Raw genomic sequence first — 20,975 nt, 5'->3', positions numbered from 1 at the left:
ACCCACAAAATGAAATACCATCAGCTCGTGTCCTCGGCGTTGCGCGTCTTTCACCGAGTGGAACCGCGTTGCATTACGTCGCAACGGACCGTGAAAACTTGATGCATCGGTAAAGAATTTCGTGCAACAGCCGTGCGTAATCCGTGTCGCAATATTCTGTACAACATCCCTAACGAGGTGTGAAAGTAATTAATTAATAAAATCGTTGTATTAAACTCGTTAGGCTAATTAGCGTTGTTTGGCCGAACCGGATGATTAGGACTGATGCAAACCAGTTGCAACAGAGATAAGAATTCCTTTCTCCGTCAGCCCCGATGCTTCCCACAAGGCAATAAATCGCATCGACGGTAGCCGTGAACCGTGTAATCCGTGCCGGATCTAGCGGAAACGAATTTTAGGCCGTCGCGATACGAATCCGATCGAATGAGCGTAGATTCCGCTGGTATTCGTCTCCGTTGCCGCGGAACGAAACGAGTGAGCCGAGGTACCGTTTGAAAATTCCACCGATGAAATTCCCCGCAGTCGTTCCGTGGAATGGACGAGCATCGGACACGTACACCTTCCCAATTAACTGTATCGTTCACCAATAATCTCGAGGATGTAAATTAAACGACGAAAAACACGGCATAGAATCCGTGCTATTCTACACCTTCTTCGTCGAAGAATTCAGAATTCTTTCAATGGCATCGATAATTTCAGCCTCTTCAAATTTTTACACAACTCATTTAATCTTCTAAGATTTTTCTTTTTATATAAAAAATTTAACTGATTGTTGTTTCGTTTGTTACAGCGAGACGGACATGGCTCCGAACGCAGAAGAGGAGTTGCTGGTAGTGAAACCCTGGGGACCACAACCGGAAAAGGTGAATATAACTCTTGATTGCATCGAAAGGATTACGCGGCTGATAACGAGAGGATCTGAACAAGAGAAAAACCGTCTAATCGTGTAACCTGGCTGATGCTGATGCTGATGCATCCTTGGAGCACAGGATGCTTTTGATTAGCATATCTCCCAACATTGATCGATATACATATATAGAGAGCGTAGAGATAAGCATGCAAAGGTTTGCTAATCGTTTTTGTCGCTACCTCACCGTGAGAATTGCCTCATGTTCACGGATAAACGATAAACTAGGTAGAAATGTGTTAAAGGAAGAGCATTACGGCTAGTTAATCTCTTAGAATTGGCTCGTTCTCTATCATAATATCGTCAATGTTAATCTGTTTGTAGTAATCGCCCTATTACCTATGCATCCTATCTACGCACTGTTTTGTCGCAATTATCGACGCTTCGGATAATGAAACTTTCATAGAGCAACTTTATGTTAAGAGGTTCCTATGGTGACGTTACAAATGCGAAAGGAAATTGTCTCAAGCGTTGGAATTTAGGGATGCTTTCTGATCGAGTATTATTGGGTATGGGTCATACCATGGCAAATCGATCACTTTTTGACGTCACTGATCGACGATTTTGGTCTAAATGAAATATGCTGCAGTCCATGTGAATCTAGAGGGGATTTAAGTCATCATTTTGCCGGTTTCGAATTTGCAATTTTTGCCCATTTTGGCGAAAACGGGCTTCACTTACGAATTTTTATCTCCGGAACTATTTGTCCGATCGAGCAACATTTTTTTTTTATTCAGAAAGGATTAAGCTATTATAAAATAATTTTTTTAACCTTGATAATTAACTTTATAATGTCGAAAAATGTAAACAAATTCATTTTTTGCGTTTTTTTTATGAATGCCAAGAGTGACTTCAATTTAAAAAAAAATAACGTCATATTCCCTGAAGTTTCCCCTTCAAAATGAGCCCTTCAGAAGGATGGGAAATTGAAAATTGGCGTCACAATGAGCTGGAACAGGACGCGGTCAGTGAAGCCCGTTTTTGCCAAAATGGGCAAAAATTGCAAACTTCGAAAGCCTGTAATTTTTAAACAAATTCGAAACCGGCAAAATGATGACTTAACCCCCCCTCCCCAGTTTCACATATTTTATTTAGAACAAAATCGCTGATGATAATGACAAAAAGTGATCAATTTGACATGGAATGACCCGTATACAGATTAATTTAGTGCCTTTAGTACTGCACCTTCTTAATCAGTATTTTAAATTTGAATATTCAATAAAAATAATAAAAATTACTTCAATAGTTTAAAAATGAATCTTCAATTTAATAAAATGAAAACCACAGAATCATTTTGTGCACCTAATAATTTATGATACGAATGCAACTTCGTATATTAGTAATTTGGCTAATTAATTATCTCATACCATTTGTAAAGCAGTTTTGTCAAGCGTCTATACCACAAACCCTTGATTATTATTATCCAACTCATGTAAATCGTCGAAACGATCGTTCGTCTCGTGTTTAACCGTGCCACGGTTTTCATGCTCGCGCGTTGCATCAACATGCACCAGTCGGATGCATCGAATTCTGCGCGTACGTAATGGCTTCGCCGACATTTATACGCGTCGCGAAACTGCGAGGGTGGTAATTAGTCACGGATAATATGATTAATATCGAGTAGAAGGCACAGTGCGCCGTGTTAACCCGTTCCAACTGCACACGCTTGCATTCCGCTTGAATTGTTTCGACGTACACGCAACACTCGTCTCTGTCCTCTGGCAATTGCACTTGCAATGAGATTTTCGAGCGATTGTCGTTGAAATCGCGAGCAATCCTTGACCTTAATCAAAGACCTAGTTGTTTTCTTCTTTTATTTAAAACTAATGTTACATTATCCGCTAATGAGAGCGCACGACTGGTTACAATAGAATGTTTCATGAAACCAGAGTCTCTTCGCTGGGACGTCTATTAGAATTCTTAAGTCGAATGCTCGTGAAAGTCGTCGGGACTTTTACCGCGATTCGAATTCTTCACTCTAATTGAGTAAAATGTGAAACGAAGGTGTGCGGTTTGAAATTGGATCGAGCGCGACACGCGGCTCGACGATTCTTCTCGATCAGATACTGCGAAAGATTCGTTCGTTTGCTTTCGAATCGCGTGTATAATTATTGTCGAGCAAAAGGACACAAAGTGTCCGAATGGTCTAATAAGAAAGCGTGACGCACCCTTGTACAATATGTAGGTTGCAAGTAGATAAAGTTTGATCCTGTGGAGGCTCGCGCATCATTTTCGTCGACCAAACGCCTAATTACTCGCATAATTGCTACAGTTAAGAGCACCCCTTCTCTTTAACGATTTCCTGCACGAAGATCCCGTTTCAGTCGTTCAACTGAACGAAAAGATGAAAAAACTGAAGCATGATTGATCTATGCAGCAGGTCTCTACTCTATCATGATCGCCATTAGACAATTTACGTACGTATCCGTGGCCGCATATCCCGGAAAGGAACTCTAATTACTTTATTGCTCGTCGAAAAATGCATCGTTATAAGCGAGCTCGGTATTCATCAGACGATGATGGGCCATCAGCGTCCTCCGTCGACGCCGTCTTACCAGCCTATGATTGATCGCGACTGTCAACAACCTCGATCGTCCTATAAAATCTTCACTCGAGCATGGTTTCTCCGTCGCGTCGTTCGAAATAAACAATAAAAGAATCTACTTTTTTTTTTTAAATCGCTACCGTGTATCGCGGTTTTCCTTCGAGGCTTCTCGCGCGTGAAAAATCCAGCGACCGCGAAATAGAAACTTGATTTCTTGTATAAACTTGACCGATTAACCGCTTCGAATCGAAACCACACTCCGTCGAGCGATTTAATTTACACAAAACGCTCGAGGTATGCTGTTTAGAAAGCGACTGCGCGGCCTTCGGCGTAAATTAACCGGATAAACGATTCTTGAATTCTATCTAGTCACCATTGTAATGCTCCGGGGTATCGGATACTTGTGCCAAGTGGCGTCTCGCGTATAGGCACTGTGAAATTGCAGCACCCCTTATTTGCACTTGATATTATCGATAACATTTAATATAATGAGTCCTTTTTTCTTTAATTCTTTCTTTATACTTGCACACTACATAATCCTTAAGCTTAATGTCAGTAGCCACCCCCAGTTTATGAAAAAGATACAAAAATCTTTGTATGGAACTGTGTGCTTCACAGCGGCGTGGTGTTTGACCGTGTGCGCATGCGCACATAGGAAGCTGCGCGCGAAGCTGCGCGGTAGAGAGAGCACTGTCGCTCCCCCAGTGGAGCAGCATCCCCACTAATTTTATCTACGAGCCGCCACTGCTTGTACCTTTTGAAACGGGTGCAAGTTTTAATTGCCTTTCCAGAAGATTACTCGCGGTTGTTTAGATCTCTCCGTTTCCGAGGATACACGGGAGTTGAAGGCGGTTAATTAATTTCCGCGATCGATCTGGGTTTCAACGGGGAATCAATCACCGTGGTAGCTTCACCTAGACCGCAACCTATGGACTTGGGACGATAATCACTATAATTCTAGCGATTTATGGTTGGAAGCGGCGTTAAATTAACCTCGACTAAACTCCCACTCTTTGCGATCGTCGTTTTGCAAAATTTTGCAATTCATTCGAGACACGGAACCATCGATGGACTGTGACGAATTACAGTTTTTTAGTTTAACCCACATAAGTAAGATTTCTTCTACTCGAGGTCGAAGTAGAACATATTAATTCAATTTTTGTACCATCATCCTTCCGGAAGGATGATAGGCATATCTGGGTTAACTTTACAGCGAAATAACATAATTGAGACTTTCTTGTAACCAAGTGTTGTAATGCAATTTTTTCTAGCTTCTGGATGCTGAAAGAAACGATTGCAAAATATAGCAAATGTTCTTAATTGAGCGCATCTAATTATTTTGATAAATCTATGCCGATTCCAGCGCAGTTATATTAATTTCACTGCAATTTATTTCGATACGTTCTGCATCCGTTCTTAACATAGCGATACGGTTTTTATGTAACGACAAGCGCAATTACGACTGAATCTTTGCGATTTTATTTGCAGGAGCGATTAAGACCGCCCACGTACAACGCGGAGGACTACGCGATCGCCTTGAGACGATGGGGAAGACGTCCATTAGGAAGTGTTCAAGACTTGCAGGGTACCCTGCCGTCGACAACCAGTTCGAGTTCCGGTTACGCTTCCGGAAGCGGCGAGATGACCTTGAGACAATTCACGTCGGTCAGCGAGCTTCTGAACAAGCTCAGGGCTGACCTGAGGCTCGCGTTTCCAAGGTTGGTGCATCTATCAATCCTTAAAACCCTTGCCGACCATTCTGTCGTAGAAAATTTATTTAGAAATTTTCGTGTTTCATTACGAAAGGATTGAAAAATTTTCACTTTCGAATAGAAACTTTTCGACGGAAATACGTGCACTCGATTGTCCGTGAACAATTAGATCGCACGAGTAAATTTACGCTCTCCTGCTGGAACTAACAAGAACATCACGAAACTGTTCGATACCGATCGAGCAGGAAGAAGAAGTTGAATACGGCTTTTACAGTTACTTTTTACGCGTTTTTTACGAGAGAAGAAGGAGGAAGGTCGGGCGAATGTGTTGGAACTCGTAAAAATTCTTCTTGATTAATCAACATTCATTAAGCGACCTTATGCTGTGAGAACCTTGTTTCGTGTTTTCAATTCATAGCCGAAAATACGAGGCAAGAAGTGTGATTCATTTTTTGTACAGTTACATTTAATTTAGTACAACTATGTTATAATCGAATGAAATGGATCATCTGTCATAGTCTGCCTCTGTTTCCGGTCTTATCAGTTTTCATTAATCACCCTTGCTCGAGTAAACGGTAAAACATTTAATTGCTTGGAAGGGTACTTTTGATCCTGGCTTACTTATCCGTGTTTTTCCCCTCCTTCTGATCTTTCTGTTTCAATAAATACGTTTCAGTCATTAGTCATCCATCATGTTGGCACCTGGATCATTGGCAAAAACTTCTCTCGCAATAATCTCGTTTTTGCATCGTTACTCGTCGCTGATAGAATTAACAAAGAAAAACGACGAGTCCCCTTCGTTTCGATAGGATCGGAATAAATAATAGTTCGGTTAGGCGCCAGAATGATTAAGGATCATAGGTAAACGCGTAGATTTGTTTCCGAATGTCCCGTGTGTCTCATAGTTGGAACTCGAAAGATCGACGATGTTTGCCCGGACGTTGTTGCCCAAGGCACGTTTCCACGTAACGTACACATTCATTTATAACGCGTCTAATCACGACCGTTAGACACAAGCTTAATTGACTCGGCCGATAGAGTTACGATTTTCCCTGCTCTTCCTGTGTCGAGATTCGTATCGGCCCTGTACGAGATTCAATCTCGCTCACAGCCACCGGATCCTTTTCTATCGGCGATAACTTTTAATTCGACTACCTCCTCGTGTTCGCGTTCGTTTCTCATTCGCCAACATTTCAATTATACATACGAAGAGGTACACGACGAACAAACGTGTGGTTAACAACGAAGAAATTAGAAGCGACCGTTGCGAAGCGATTTTCTTAAAGGAACTTTTATGCTTTTTACACTGCAGGATAGATCGATCAATTACTATCATTACAAATATGTACCATCCAAGGTGTACAGGGTGTTCCATAAAGATGGAATTTTTATTTTTAACCCTCCAGTGGCAATGTTCTTCACCCGGGCCTGATTTAAAAAAAAACTGAAAAAATTCTGAGATGTTTATTAACCCTTTGACTGCTGAGTACTCTAAGCTTGAACGTTCTGTGTGTACGAAATAAGAATCACTTTTCTTTTTATTCTCTTATTTCTTTTTCTTTTTCAGTGTTTTGTCGTATCATTATAATACGATAACATGTGGCGTGTAATTAGTAACATGCGTTGATAACTTTTATTTGTGCATCCATAGCAGTCAAAGGGTTAAAGTGAAATATTGTTGCAGTAAAAATAAAAACTCGAAGGCAAGTTCTAAAAAGTGAAAAGGGTAGAGCAGGATAAGATGATCAAAAGTATCCTTAAGCCGATTTTATTGAACTATACACCATTTTATAGCTTATCAAAAAGAACTGTTGTACACCAAGTTTCAACTCTGTATCTTAACCAGGAGGGTAGTTACAGGATAAGAAAGAAAAACTGGTTTATGCCATATTTTCCCTATTCAATGGTATTCAAAAAATCTGAAAAAATTCTAGAATATTCTAGACATGTTTCTTTATGATTCTGAATTATTTCAAATTTTTTGAATATCATTAAATAGGGAAAATATGGCAAAATCCAGTTTTTGTTTCTTACCCTGTAACTACCCTCCTGGTTAAGATACAGAGTTGAAACTTGGTGTACAACAGTTCTTTTTGATAAACTATAAAATGATGTACAGCTCAATAAAATCGGTTCGAGGGCACTTTTGACCATCTTATCCTGCTATACCCTTTCCCCTAGAACTCGGAGGGGGAGAGTTAAGAAATTGTTAAAGCAATTAACAGAAAAGTTTCTAATTAGCTAAGCAAGAGTTGTTAATACAGTGGATTATGGAAATTCAAGTTTAACCGTAGAAGCCTGCTAACGTCGAGAGCATTGAAAACCGCCCTGATAATATTCCCGGACTAATCACTGGCCGATCGGCGCGCTCGTTTACCCTTATTAAGCGCAATTTTGCCGCGCGCATCGGCGCACAATTTGCAGCGAACGGATACAGGAACGGCGCGGCAAGAACTGCGGTCTGCATAGATGAAAATGATTCTAATCACGAGCGAACGAATGTAAAAGGACAGAGAGGCAAGAACGAGCTGTCGGTGGCCATCCAGAGGGGCTTCTCTTAGAAAAAGCAGAAAAAGTAGTATGCATGCGCGCCGTGTGAAGGATAACATCGCGTTCAACTTTCCTCGGCCGTGTGCGCGCATTTAACCACGCGACTGCCGCAATTTGCAATGCCTAAGGCCGTTCTAAGATTAAAGTAACCGTATACCCTGTGGCCGTTTCGCCATTAACGAACGGTTTAGAAACGAGAGGAAAGGACATTGCAGCTCCGTTACGCGATTCGACCCGACCACCGTCCTGATGTCACACTTTTCCATGGATCCTGGACAGTTCTTCGGTGTCCATACGGCCGACCGTCCTACATATCCGTATTACTGTTCATTATTTAAAGGTATTGGAACTCGATCGACAAATTGAAAATAAGCGACACCGTGTTCGCTCCAAAAGTGGATTCAATGGTAGAAGCGGATGATTTCTTGCGCGGTGACCAGATTATCCGCAAATAACGGCGCCGGATCGACGAATGTCGATATTACGAATAACTGTATCTGCTGGTCGAGCGTGTTCAATGCGCAAATCGATCTAGATGAGGCACATCCTCGAGTTCCACGATTGAATCGCGTATCGTTTGTCGGAATCTTATTAAAACGTTTAACCGAAGCTTTTTTTTTTTACCTCCTTCTTGCCAATGTTGCAGTCGATGGAATCGATTCAGTTTCCAGACGATCGTAATAATTGCCCTGTCCAGAACGATTACGACAAAGTTTCTTGCGTTGCTTTGAAATTTCTGCGCCGACGGTTCGCGTTTTGCAGAAACGTTGCAAGCTTGTTAGAACGGGTATTAGCAGAAGTTTACGAGCCATCAAGAGTGTCGAATGAATTATAAAACATGATGCCAGATTGAATTAAATTCAAGTTGGCTACGGAATAACATCCGGTCGAGGAGAATTTTTGCTTCGGAAACTTTCATCAGGAATATTCTTGCCGTTTAACAAGTATCATCGCGGTTTCAGGATTCGCGTGCGCTTCCGAGCAGACCGTTAATGAAAACTGACGTGTTATTATACCTCGTACATCTGCTCAACGAAGCAAGAAAGAAAGAAAAGAACTGGCGGAACGTGCCGAGTTATTATCGGCTGTTAACCGAAAGGCTGGACGTTTAATTAAACATTCGTATTGCTCTAATTACACTGGAAGTTTGAAACAAATTCTCCCAAGTAAACGCACGGTCTAAAGATCGAGTATTGAAAGGGAAGGCTTATCTCTGGAATGATACCATATCCCTATGGTTTTTAAATTTTATATATATACAGGGTGATCCTCTCGCTAGAGGACACAAAGGAACTGACGACAATGAATCCCTTGACCGCACCATGAAGACACACAGAGTCGTCTCGGCCCGGATAGGTCCCCGCTGGCATATGACAATACGGACCTCTTTATGGTGCAGTCAAGGGGTCCATTTTCGCCAGTGTTCCTTTGTGTCCTCTAGCTAGAGGATCACCCTGTATATGTGTCAGGTTAGGGGAGACGTAAATATGTAGAAAATCGCGAAAACCGATCTTTTTCACCTGTTTTGGGAAAAGTTTTGCAAGAAGATGGCGCTGGGCATCGCGAAAAATGGTAAGGGTTGGGTTTAGGTTAGGTTTAGGTTTAGGTTAGATTTTTTTTTGGTCTGTTACGTAGAAATAATATAATTTTGTTTTTCAATTTAAATCATAAATTCGCTTAAAAAAACTAGAAAACTCGATATACCACAACTTCGCACATTGGCACTTTCGCACGTTAGGACTTCATATTTTAGTTGGTTTGAATAAAATAAATACAAGTGTAGTATCATTCCGAAGCCTTACCAAAGGGAATAAAAGAAACGCGTGACGGGTATAGAATTCTTGCTGAATTTGAAAAGGCTCGCGTGTCTTGGGTCCTTGTTATGCGAACCAGGCCACGTTTCCATTGATATTCCGCGTGTTCAGCGCGTTTTCTCGATCATTGCCACGTCGAACCGTTAATACCCTTCGGAGAATCGCTTTCAGTTCATTCATAAAATTTGTCCCCTTTGTATGCCAGAAACGAAGCCTCCGTCACAATGGAAGGCGTTAACTCATCGAATCTGAGGTAGATTTTCATTCTTTCCGTACATCACACGCGAAACGTTAAAATCATACCCGACGGTTTTAATCGAACCGAAACTCGAGGCGCGTAAAAGGAAACAGACCTGTGGCTCGTGAAATATATACGATGTATTTTGTATAAAGCGGTCTGGCTATCCTTTTTTCCGTTTCCACGCGCAGGAATACGAACCGCGTCGAAGAAGCCTCGACCGGCCAGCGAACCCGCGATACCCCGCGATGCTTCCGGTTCGCGTAACACCGAATGCGTAACTGCTTCCTACTTAATGGAAATCGAGGAAGTCTCTCTTTCTAGATATGTATATATTGTTTTTTTTTTTTTTTTCGCGCGATATCAGATCCCGTTTCTGCTTCTCACACATAGCTGGCAATGCATCGTGATCGAGCGGATAGGCTCGCGTTCATAACCCAGACACCTGGTCGTCCTCCAAAGAGATCGTGAAACGTGTTTATCTCGATCGTTCCTCCGTCGCGTCGGTTCGTCAACCTGCTCGTATCAATTCGAGCTCGCTTCTGAAAGAGTGTAAAGTCAAGTTCAAGCTTCTTACGGTCGAGGCAAAACGCGTTTCGATTCGACCGGCTGCATTTCCTAAGTGGTTTTACAATAAGCGTTCTTTGTCTCGGCAAAGAATATATGCACCGGCGGTTTCTATATTATTTCCTACGTTTATTTACGTGCCGTGTTTGCCTCGTGCATAGCGAATAACGATAAAGTATTACGACGGAAAGACGACGCTTTTATCGGCTACGTTTTTCTGCCACCTGGATTTATGCAGTCGCAGGATGTTTCATAATTGAATATTTTTAGAAAGCCTTCTTATTTTGGACTTTCTAACAAGAGAAGTTTTAAACAAAGAATTTTTATCAATTAAATTCCCTCGTTTTATAAAGCATTAAAAACAATACAATGTTTATTATAACCATTATTTTATTTCTACGATAATTTTAAAGATGTACAGGGAAATATGGAAACACCTATTTACCTTCACGGGGTGTTTTCACCCTGAAGAACTGAAATTGAGCTATACTTCTCTTGAAGTCCCCTACAAATCTGCAAAGTTTAATTTTCGAATTTTCGAGTTACCAAACTTGTGAGAACGCAGGTACCTGTATCTCGAGAGCCAAAAATAAAGAGGAAAAAAGTACAGAGATTGTGTAATATTTTCAAGGCAAAGAGCAGAAATATCGCGTGAAAGAGAAACGTTCAGCCTTTCGTTTTCTTCGGCTCTTCGTGTCGTGTTTTAGGGTGTGCCCACACAACCGGCCAATAGGGAACACTTGATATTCATGTCGCGTCCGCCGAAGGCATTCTTACGTGTACACCGTAGTCTGCATAATGCGGGGTGTAATATAATGCACCCATTGCTGGACGAAGCCTCGCATGATGTCTCCAGGAAAGCGTGTGGTCGATAGCCGTTCGCCTTGGAACGAATTCCTCTTAACATCCTCTATTCGCCCCTGCAGGGTCTACACGAAACTGTTCGAACGAAAATTGTCTATCAACAAAATTTCAAGGCAGACTTTGGTCCACTCTTCGATTACCACTCGGTTCGATTCAACGCTCCTCGTCCGCTCAACTCCGCTTTCTATCCGCTTGCAATTCCGTCAGATCGATTACGCTTCGCTCTTTGCATACTCCTCGCAGTCACTCTCCTTTTCCTCGGCGTACGTATAAATCCAAATAGGACTCGTGTTTTTAAGGGGTTAAGTCATTCTAGAATTTTGAAAAAATCGAAATTTTTTTTTTGTTTACTGATATGGCTAAAGATTATGGGTGGGAAAAATCTCTAAATACTCGAATTTCGAATTCTGGCGCAGCCCCTCCCGGTCTGCTGCGCCTATTACTGAACACTTTAAACGTATTTTTCACGAAACCGCATTTTTCAAACTGGCCGGACTCATAAATCAAACAGATCATCACCAATCGATTTGAAAATTTAACAACATATTCAAAACTAAATTCTCTATCGAACTGCGTAGGATTTTTTCTTGAAATTTTACATTTTCTCTTAAAAAATCAATATATCGATATATCAAAAAATCCTACGTAGTTCGGTAGCTGTTCTCGTATATAATCGAAAATATTTTGGTTTTTTATCCTAAGTTAAAAATTGCAAGAGCTGCTGGTCCGGCCGTTTAGCCCTACAAAAAAAAGCGTCATCGAAGAAATGCTGCAGAGCCCATATTTTGACTTGACTCACTATACAAAAATTAATTTTTAAAGTTTATTAGTTGTAAAATAAATTTGGATTTATTCCGTCATTTAAAAAAAAAATTCCCAAAATATGCCTATTTTTTCTTGCTCTAGAGTGGCCTAACCCCTTAAGGCGAGTGTATTTTGCACGCGTGTACACGCGCGAGTATCGCGATACACCGCGCGCTATGCATAATGCGACAGGTAACATAATGCGTCTATTGTTAGAATGTAACTCTTTCTCTCTTCCTCCGGTCGGCTTTTAAAGGCCGCCGGTAAATAGGCGACGAATACATAGTCGCGTACATAGAAAACGTTTTAATACTCATTTGCATGCATTCAACTGGCGTTACGGCGCTTATATACACTGTTTATAGAGTCGCCGTCTAGACGAACGTCTTTTCGAACACCTTTTTACCTTTCCAAGCCAGCCAGCTTTATTTACGACTGTTTGTCCAGGTCCAAGGAAAAATTTCGTGTACAAGGTGGCGTTTGTAAACTCGGAATTCCTATCTTATGATTCGCCTCCTCCAGGCTTCACGATGCAAGAAGATTGTTGGTATCGTTGCTTCTTGGAATTTCTAAGAAATGTTATAAGGTATTTCTTAAGGCGGTTAACGAAGTCGTAACTCATAACGTAACAGAGATTACACGCGAATAATTGGCATTGACGAGCGCGTGTTCCTCGGCCGGTGATCGAAAAACATACGGGTCAATGTCGATTTATCCTTTTCCTTTTATTTCCCCGCATTCTGGCCAGTCGAATAACGGGAACCGGTAATATTTCAGATATCCGGACGATCCACCGGTTATTCTACTTTTTATCACCCGCTTCGCGATTGGAATTTGACAATACTGTAAGCGTTTAGTGGAGGGAGAGAGAGGATTTCGTCTCCCCGGACGCCTTTGGTTCGGGCCGGCGACCGCTAGGTGGCGGCGAGATGATCGGTGACAATGTTCTCGCAAGCGGTCGCCCGGCATGCAGTTTGAATATACAGGGTGTCCCAGAACTGGGGTAGGATCCGTGGAGGGATGAGCAACCAATCATTCGATACTATTGTTCCTTTCTACTTTTTAATTCATTATTCGATACAACTTTTGCCCAACGAATCCTATTATACCGACGTTAATAACTCGAAAACGAAGCCTTAACCAACATTTTGGCAAAGGAAAAAGTTGTTTAGAATGACCTCAGCAATCATCCCTCCGCGGGATACCAGTTTTGGGGTACCTTGTATAGGAGTTTCGAATTGCGATATGATAGGGTGTCTGGGGCATGGATCGTCTGTTGTCAGCCCCATTGACGAGTCTGACAGACGATCTCGAGACGAAACGCCTTTTTCTCCCCTCTCCTACAATACTGGATAACCTTACGTCCGTTGAACTGTCGTCGATGAGTTCGATGCGTTTACCAAGGGAAATTGCATAACGCGTACATGTACATAGAAAGTGAGAAAAGCATCGGTTGCAAGAAAATTCTCACGGCGGCGAACAGGAGAAACTGCAGCAAGGTGCACAAAGCCGATGGCCTGGCTAGGTGGATCGGCCAGCTACACGTGTCCCGGCTGTATAATTAAGGAAACTAACGTGACACGATCAAAGATAGCTCTCGTCCATTACGAGAATTCCATTCGAACTAAACGCGAACAAGAAACGCAATCTCCACCTCTGCAACAAACTCTCCCTCTCTCTGCCTGGCCTCTGTCACCGTTTGACAGTGGTAATATCTATTTCCTCGTCCTTGCACCTGTCTACCTTAAGGCCATCACACACGTACCCACCTGTTCACGATCTGTGTAACGGAAGGACTATCTTGTTTCGCTTCCTCTTCGTCCTGTTGGTCTAGGGCAATTGATAAATACGATGTCTCGTAAAAACGATATGATTACGAGGATCAGGGCGAACGATAATCGGGCATAAAATCCGACTAGTTTTATATCGGGGTACATTCAGAGGAGGATGAAAATTAATTAATTAATGCCTTGCATCGATATGCTATCCGCGAGTCACGAAACGAGGCTCGTTCTTGGATGAAGAAAAATAAAAGTGACTTCATTCAATAAATCCGTTTTTACATTATTCATTGGATTATGTTTACGTAACCAGTCGGTGTACCCTGAGAATTTATAGTTGATAATGATGTTCCAGTCACTGGTAGGGTATGTAAATGTAATTGAAATATATTTTCTTCTCCTCTTATGTATTTACTTCATTAACAGTTATCGGCTTTTTGCCCCGTCACTCTTATAATCGTTCCGTTGACAAGCTCAAAGGAACTTGCTTACCAGCACCTATAAAACCGGATTGCTTTTTCTCTTAATCGCAAGGTCCCATAATTATGTAATTATACTTTTTCTTCTTTTCTCTGTCACCGGTTCAATGCCTGTTACGCGTGCGATCGTTTCTCTTCAAGGTTAACGTATACATATATACCTACCTTTCGTTCCGCTATCGATACTCTTCCGCTCGCTACGCAACTGTGGAAAATCAGGCAATAGAAACGAGAGGATTCCTTTCTTTTTCAGCTTCGTCCAGGAATTCGCTTCGCCTCCAGCCGATGGGATCACTTTGTTACTCGAGACTCTTCGAGGTGTACAGCTGGCCCAAAGTTCGCCACCCACTTCCGGTCACACGGGTCCAAGGGTCGGTACAAGGAGAGCTGCTCTGGACGAGTTGGGCTGCGTCGAGTGTCTGGCCGCATGCGCCGAGCGATGCGCCGATGCACCGAGGCTCCTGGTGCAAGCTCAACCGGGTCTTCTCGCTCTGGCGGTTTGTCTGACCAGTAGCTTGAACCGGTCCCGAGTGCTGGCACTCCAGGTAACAATCGTCACTTCCGTTCTGACTGCCACAGTACTGTTAATCAAAAAGGATCATGCATCCATTTACATTCGTCCTGTGTTTCTTAGCTTCACTATTTTCAAAGATGATACACTTAATTTCTTAATCATTTGAATATATTAAATTCCTTATCCTTCAGATAGTTGACGTGTTAGTATAAAGTATCTGTTCGTGTTTAATCCACCGTTTTATTCTGAGCATAATTGAACGTCCAACTCTCGTCGGTATACCTTATCGTATTATTACTTACCGTTTAGAATAACATTAACGTGGTTCTATAAATAAAATATTCATGATTAATTTCGCTCGTTATCTGGCTGGTTTAAAAAAAAGGGAATGCGGAACGCATAATCGTCGCGATTACAGAAATAATTAGCGAGAGGATAGTGGGTCAACGTTGCTGTAATTCGCGAGAGTGCAGGCTCGTTAGGTCTCTGACCCATTTAGATAGTCGTAAACGTTGTTATCCAGTAAACTCGGTCCACTTGACGAGCCGCAGCCCGTTATTTCGTGTGTGCTCACTGTCGGAACCAGTTTTTATCCTCTATCCAAAACGTTATTCGGCCGGCTTCATTTGCAAACTGACGGCCACTTTTTATTTCCCGCCGGCGAGGAAGTGCACCTCGCAAGCATCGCGGCTACGATCAGACACGTTCGCCAACCGAACTGGATAATTACCAGCACGGCACGTGATCACAGAAAACTACAGTGTCGGAGTAATACGTATAATGAGAATACAGAGAGATCGTTATCGCGCCCTCCGTAAACCAACCGTGGACTTAGCTTGCTCCAACCAGACTGTTAGACGAATTCACTGTTCTTAGTTTTCATCGTACGCTATGGATTCACGCGTTGTTTAACACTTTGAAGAGGAAGAGAAAAATTACTTACTTGGTAAAATTTTCGGGTACTTCCGAAAGACCCCCCACTCTAGGGCAGCCAAACTTTGGATTTATAGTAACTAAGGGGCGAGAAATCAAATGAGACATTTTTCAAGTCCGGCAAATAAACCGTTCTCGAGATATATGAAATATACTCATATTCGGCTTGAAAATCAGACTGCGCATGCGCAGGAGGGAGTGAGGCTGCGCAATGGCTCTCTTGCTCCCTCGATGGGCCCTTGCTTCCTTATGTGCTCCCTCAGCAGAACCAGAATGCTTACTCGTCACTCTTCCAACTTTAATTCGAATTTTAAAACTTTTCTTCTTTGATTTTGATTACTATAAATCCGAACTTTGGCAGCCCTAGAGTGGGGGGACCTTTCGAAAGTACACCCCCACGCGGGGGAGGGGTTTTAGTGGATAATACGAGTCCCACACTGCCCGGGCGTCCCTTAGCCGAATAGTGCGAAAGGGGCTGCGTATGTAACTGTATTTCCCCTTTGGCAAATTAAAAAAAAAGGTTAGGTTAGATTAAGTTAAGTGGAGTAACCTTCGAGAATCAATTTATGACGTCATTTGTGATAATTATCTCTAGTTAAGTCTAATTTACGGGCTAACTACTAGTTACCTGTATCTCTGAAACTTTTAGAGATCCTGCTCTATAATTAGTCTCAATCGATTCCTCGTGTGCTAAAAGCCTTATACAGGGTGTTATGTAACGCATTTTCACGCTCCTAGATGGTGGTAGGGGGGGTGATTCTGAACAACTTTTTCCTTTGCGAAAAAGTGGTCCGAAGCTTCCTTTTTGAATTATTAAGCAAAAACACTGACCAATCCGAGCGCGTATAACGCGCGGGCTCAGGGACGGCAGCGTCGGCTACGAAGCGGGGCTTGACGTAGGTCGCGAACGAACGGCTCGGCACCCCGTTAGCATAGCACAATAAAAAAATTAAACTAGTTAAACATTTTTTGTTGTTGTTCAAAACGAATACGGAATCTAATCTCTTGTCGCCTGTCATTATGTAAAAAAGGAAATTTTCAACATTCTAAATAACAAATAAAAATGTTTGAAATGAAATAATGAATACAAATTTTAAAACAATTTCAGTGAAACTTACCCATTCGTTCGTAAATTCCTATCTGGGTCAATCCTGGGTTATTGTGTCGGTCTTCATCACTTGACGAAGAAACACGTGAGCAGAACAGCTGATTTCACGATCGGGTTAGTGAACTCGCCTCGTTTATTGCACTTAGGTATCGCACTCGCGCAGTCCCTTTCGGGGTCGATTTTTTCACTGAAACGACCACACAAAAGCGTTTATTGTACCTAAGTGCAATAAACGAGGCAAGTTCACTAGCCCGACCGTGAAATCAGCTGTTCTGCACACGCGTTTCTTCGTCAAATGATGAAGACTGACACAATAACCCAGGATTGACCCAGATAGGAATTTACGAACGAATGGGTAAGTTTCACTGAAATTGTTTTAAAATTTGTATTGATTATTTCATTTCAAACATTTTTATTTGTTATTTAGAATGTTTAAAATTTCCTTTTTTACATAATGACAGGCGACAAGAGATTAGATTCCGTATTCGTTTTGAACAACAACAAAAAATGTTTAACTAGTTTAATTTTTTTATTGTGCTATGTAAACGGGGTGCCGAGCCGTTCGTTCGCGACCTACGTCAAGCCCCGCTTCGTAGCCGACGCTGCCGCCCCTGAGCCCGCGCGTTATACGCGCTCGGATTGGTCAGTGTTTTTGCTTAATAATTCAAAAAGGAAGCTTCGGATCAATTTTTCGCAAAGGAAAAAGTTGTTCAGAATCATCCCCCCTACCACCACCTAGGAGCGTGAAAATGCGTTACATAACACCCTGTATATAGACTCTCATCCACCTAGGATGGGGGGGCCTTTCGGAAGTTTCCCCGAATTTTCAATGAACTTAGCACGATATTGAAAGTGGTTGAGGATAGATTCGAAGGATTTCGATTATTCCAGTTGTTGACGAAAGTTTGCCAGACACCTGGTGGTCACGCCGCCGTCTCTGAAGCCGTATCGACTCTGAGGCTAAAGTACGGCGAAGGTGGACGTTTCCGGTTCCTAGCCGGCGCGCTCCTCGCTCCCAGAGCAGCAATTGCACTGAGAGTCGCAGGAGTTTCATTTCTGAACGCCTTCCTCAAGTCTGCCCCGCGAACCCAGACAAGATTGTACATTCAGGTAACGCGTCAATTGATATTTTCTATCCTAAACGAACCTTCTTACTGTACGTTCGTCTGTTATCCACAGGCCGAAGCCTGCGAAGCTGGATTAGAGCCGCAGGTCCTTCAAGAGTGGCTGAAAGAATTGGACGGCAGGGAGGAGGACGCTCTGAACGATCTTCTGCACAAGGAGGTTCAGAAATGGACGCACAACTGCGTCGACGTGGACGCCCTGCAGCGAAGGGTCGTACGTGCCGAGGAAACTTGTAGGATTCTCAGCAAAAAGGTTTCGGCGTTGCAGACGCAGGTACAGCAGCTGCAGCTGGAGAAGCTGAACAATTACAACTTGGAGGATCGTGAGAAGATGACGTTGCTCGGCACCAAACAGTCGCCGAAGGTGTCCTCGAACGCGGAGGACGAAGGCATCAGCTCGTCGGAGAGGTCGAGCAGTCCGGAGAACACGAAGCACCAGTCCAGGTCCAATCATCAAAAGATGAACCCGTCGCCGGATAACGATCAGGAGACGACGATAGAGGATGTGATCGAGGAGCTGAGGATCATAGTGAAGGATGCCGAAGAGGAGTTCGGTGACAAGAATCACGAACAGGATCGAATAGATCACGTAACTGATCAAGACTTCTGCAACGAACACAGAACAAGCTCGAAGATCTCGTTGAATAATTCCGAAGCTTACTTGTACGACAAGGTGTTGAAGAGAGATCAGACTGACGCAAAGATCCCAAAGTCTAACACCGGTTCGAACATGTCTCAGAGCGTGATCAAAGGTGAACAGGTTACTTACTTTGGCAACGAACGTGATTACAGCATAGATTCGAGTAGCACCAAACGACTGAACGGTGAAACTCGTCGAGTTTCAAAATCATCGGTAGAAGGCAGCGTGAAGATCGTCGTTAAAGGACCAGACGTCGAAGAAGCAATCGTCCCGACCATTCTACACCCTCAGCCACCCAGGAGATCGCCACCCTGTTTGTCGGCCATCATGGCAGTTAGACACTGTGATTTTATAGATCAAGAGGAGCCGTACAATTCTCACGACGAAGATATCGAAGAGGAAACTTTGGGAGACGGCAGCGACTCTCTTCTTAGCGCTTCTCGACTGAAATACAACGGGAAGAGTCAACCGTATGAAGAACAGATTCGAGCGACCGATATGGATCACTTTCAGAAGCAATGTAAGAAGGAAATTGAGAACGACGGTGAGACGAAGGCAACGAAGAAATCATTAGAGGACGTTCGGCATTTTGGCGAGAACGAAGCGAAGGATAAGAAAACGATACGGAATTACGAGAGTTCCTGCAGCGGAAAGAACAGAACGAGCAACGAGTCCAGATCGAGCAAACAAACGGACGGGTTCGCGCAAAGACACGGGTCGAAGTACAGAAGCGAAGTGGAGAAGAGGAAGCTTCTTCGTAGATCGTCGAGCCATGATTATCTCGAGTCGAGTGCCTCGAGTCCGCGATCGAAAAGATCCTCCAGAAGCAGGGTAGAGAGTCAGATCAGGAAGTTTGAAAGTCTGAATTCGTTCGACGAGCACCGAAGTCTTCAGAGTTACGGGAGAAGCTCGGAGAATCTTAGCAAAGAGGAACAGCTGTTCGGGGATGAGAATTCAAGAAACAGGATGCGTAGATCCGAATCCTTCCACCATGTATCGCACGTTGCCAGAAAGGAGCGATGCTCGTCTCAAGGAGGAAGCGACAGTGGATTGTTATACGTGACTGATTTCAACCTGGAACCACTGCTAACTCGAAGACCAAGATCCATCGACGCACCAAAGTCGCCCAGTTTGTTGACCAAGTCTTTGGATAGAATCGACGAAGGTTTGGACTCGATGGTCGACATTGTGATCACAGAGGAAAAAGGCCAATGGAGCTCTGGCAAGTATCAATCCAAAACAAAGAAGGCTCGACAGGAAAGGCAACTGGTTAGGTCGAAGTCGAGTAGATTAGAAGAATCGAGGAGTTGTTACGAATTGGATACTAAAGGGAGAAAAGAAGAATCGAGAAGCAAACATTTGAGGAATGATGAATTATATTCTGGACACGTGAACAACAAACAGCTGAGGAGCGACGAGTTGTACGAGGAACAGAGAAATCGAGAATGGAATTCTCAGAACGAACAGAATTCTACCAGGAAGAACGAATTAAATTTGAATTGTACCCCTATGATATTAACGAAAAACGGCATGAGACACAATTCTTTCAGTCAGAACGAAACTATGGGGAATAAGTTTACAAACAGATCCACTGACTCGGGTATTTTTGCTGGCCGAACTTACGACACCTTCGGACTTGGAAAGAATCGATTCAATGCCGGGAAATATTCGGGAAATCAACCGGTCAAAAAGGAGAGTCCTACCGGAAGAAGAAATACCACACCTGCGATCATTGGAAATCGTGGAAAAGTCACTGACGTAGTTTCAGGTCTTTATTAAAAATTAATCTTTCATTTGATAAGTTTTCGACGCTGCTCACAATGTACGAAATATTGTACAGTATTACTAAAACATATTTTTGTACAGATTTTATAAGAAAATGGAGATGTATGTCTGATGGAATTCGGTGCAAGCAAACATCGAAAGTGAAATGTAATCTCGTTTAGTTTTTATAATACGTATATTAATGAAACCAATACGATACTTCAGTGCAATATGTATAAGTATTATCGGCAGAAGTTGAAGAATTAATTTATGTTGTAATTAATACTGTTGATAATTACAGTGAGTATACACATACCAGTTTTCATAACGAAGATACGTGTTTCGGTGATGGACCAATTACACGATTTTAACTACATATATCACGTTAAAAGCTGTAATTTATGAACACTTAAACAAATGAGACACACGTGTGCGCACACATTTGTGTACATACACTTGTGTACATAATACTACTAAAATATGCAAAAGCTAATAGATAACAGAAACGAAAAAGTATTTTTTAACTTATCACATTCGATTTACTCACGTTGAAATACAATTGTATCTTTGAAATTTAATAAAATTGTTGTCCTTAATCTTGCATCGTTCTCTTTTTCAGGGTAAAAATGAA

At 42.5% G+C, this 20,975-nt stretch overlaps 1 protein-coding gene across 2 annotated transcripts in view; it reads left to right on the top strand.

Moving 5' to 3' along the window:
* Positions 1 to 20,940, top strand: part of LOC114874362 — a 44,943-nt gene extending 24,003 nt beyond the window's left edge. For both annotated transcript variants that reach the window (XM_029183560.2, XM_029183561.2), the window contains exons 2-6: positions 791 to 863; positions 4,941 to 5,170; positions 14,515 to 14,806; positions 17,708 to 17,926; positions 17,996 to 20,940. In XM_029183560.2, coding sequence (XP_029039393.1) covers positions 791 to 863; positions 4,941 to 5,170; positions 14,515 to 14,806; positions 17,708 to 17,926; positions 17,996 to 20,359 — 3,178 coding nt within the window. In that variant the 3' untranslated portion in view covers positions 20,360 to 20,940. The remainder of the gene's footprint in view (positions 1 to 790; positions 864 to 4,940; positions 5,171 to 14,514; positions 14,807 to 17,707; positions 17,927 to 17,995) is intronic.
* Positions 20,941 to 20,975: the final 35 nt, after the last annotated feature.

The sequence above is a fragment of the Osmia bicornis genome, chromosome 10 (assembly GCF_907164935.1).
Source record: "Osmia bicornis bicornis chromosome 10, iOsmBic2.1, whole genome shotgun sequence".
NCBI classification, from domain to species: domain Eukaryota; kingdom Metazoa; phylum Arthropoda; class Insecta; order Hymenoptera; family Megachilidae; genus Osmia; species Osmia bicornis.
This window is presented reverse-complemented; position numbering and strand designations above follow the sequence as displayed.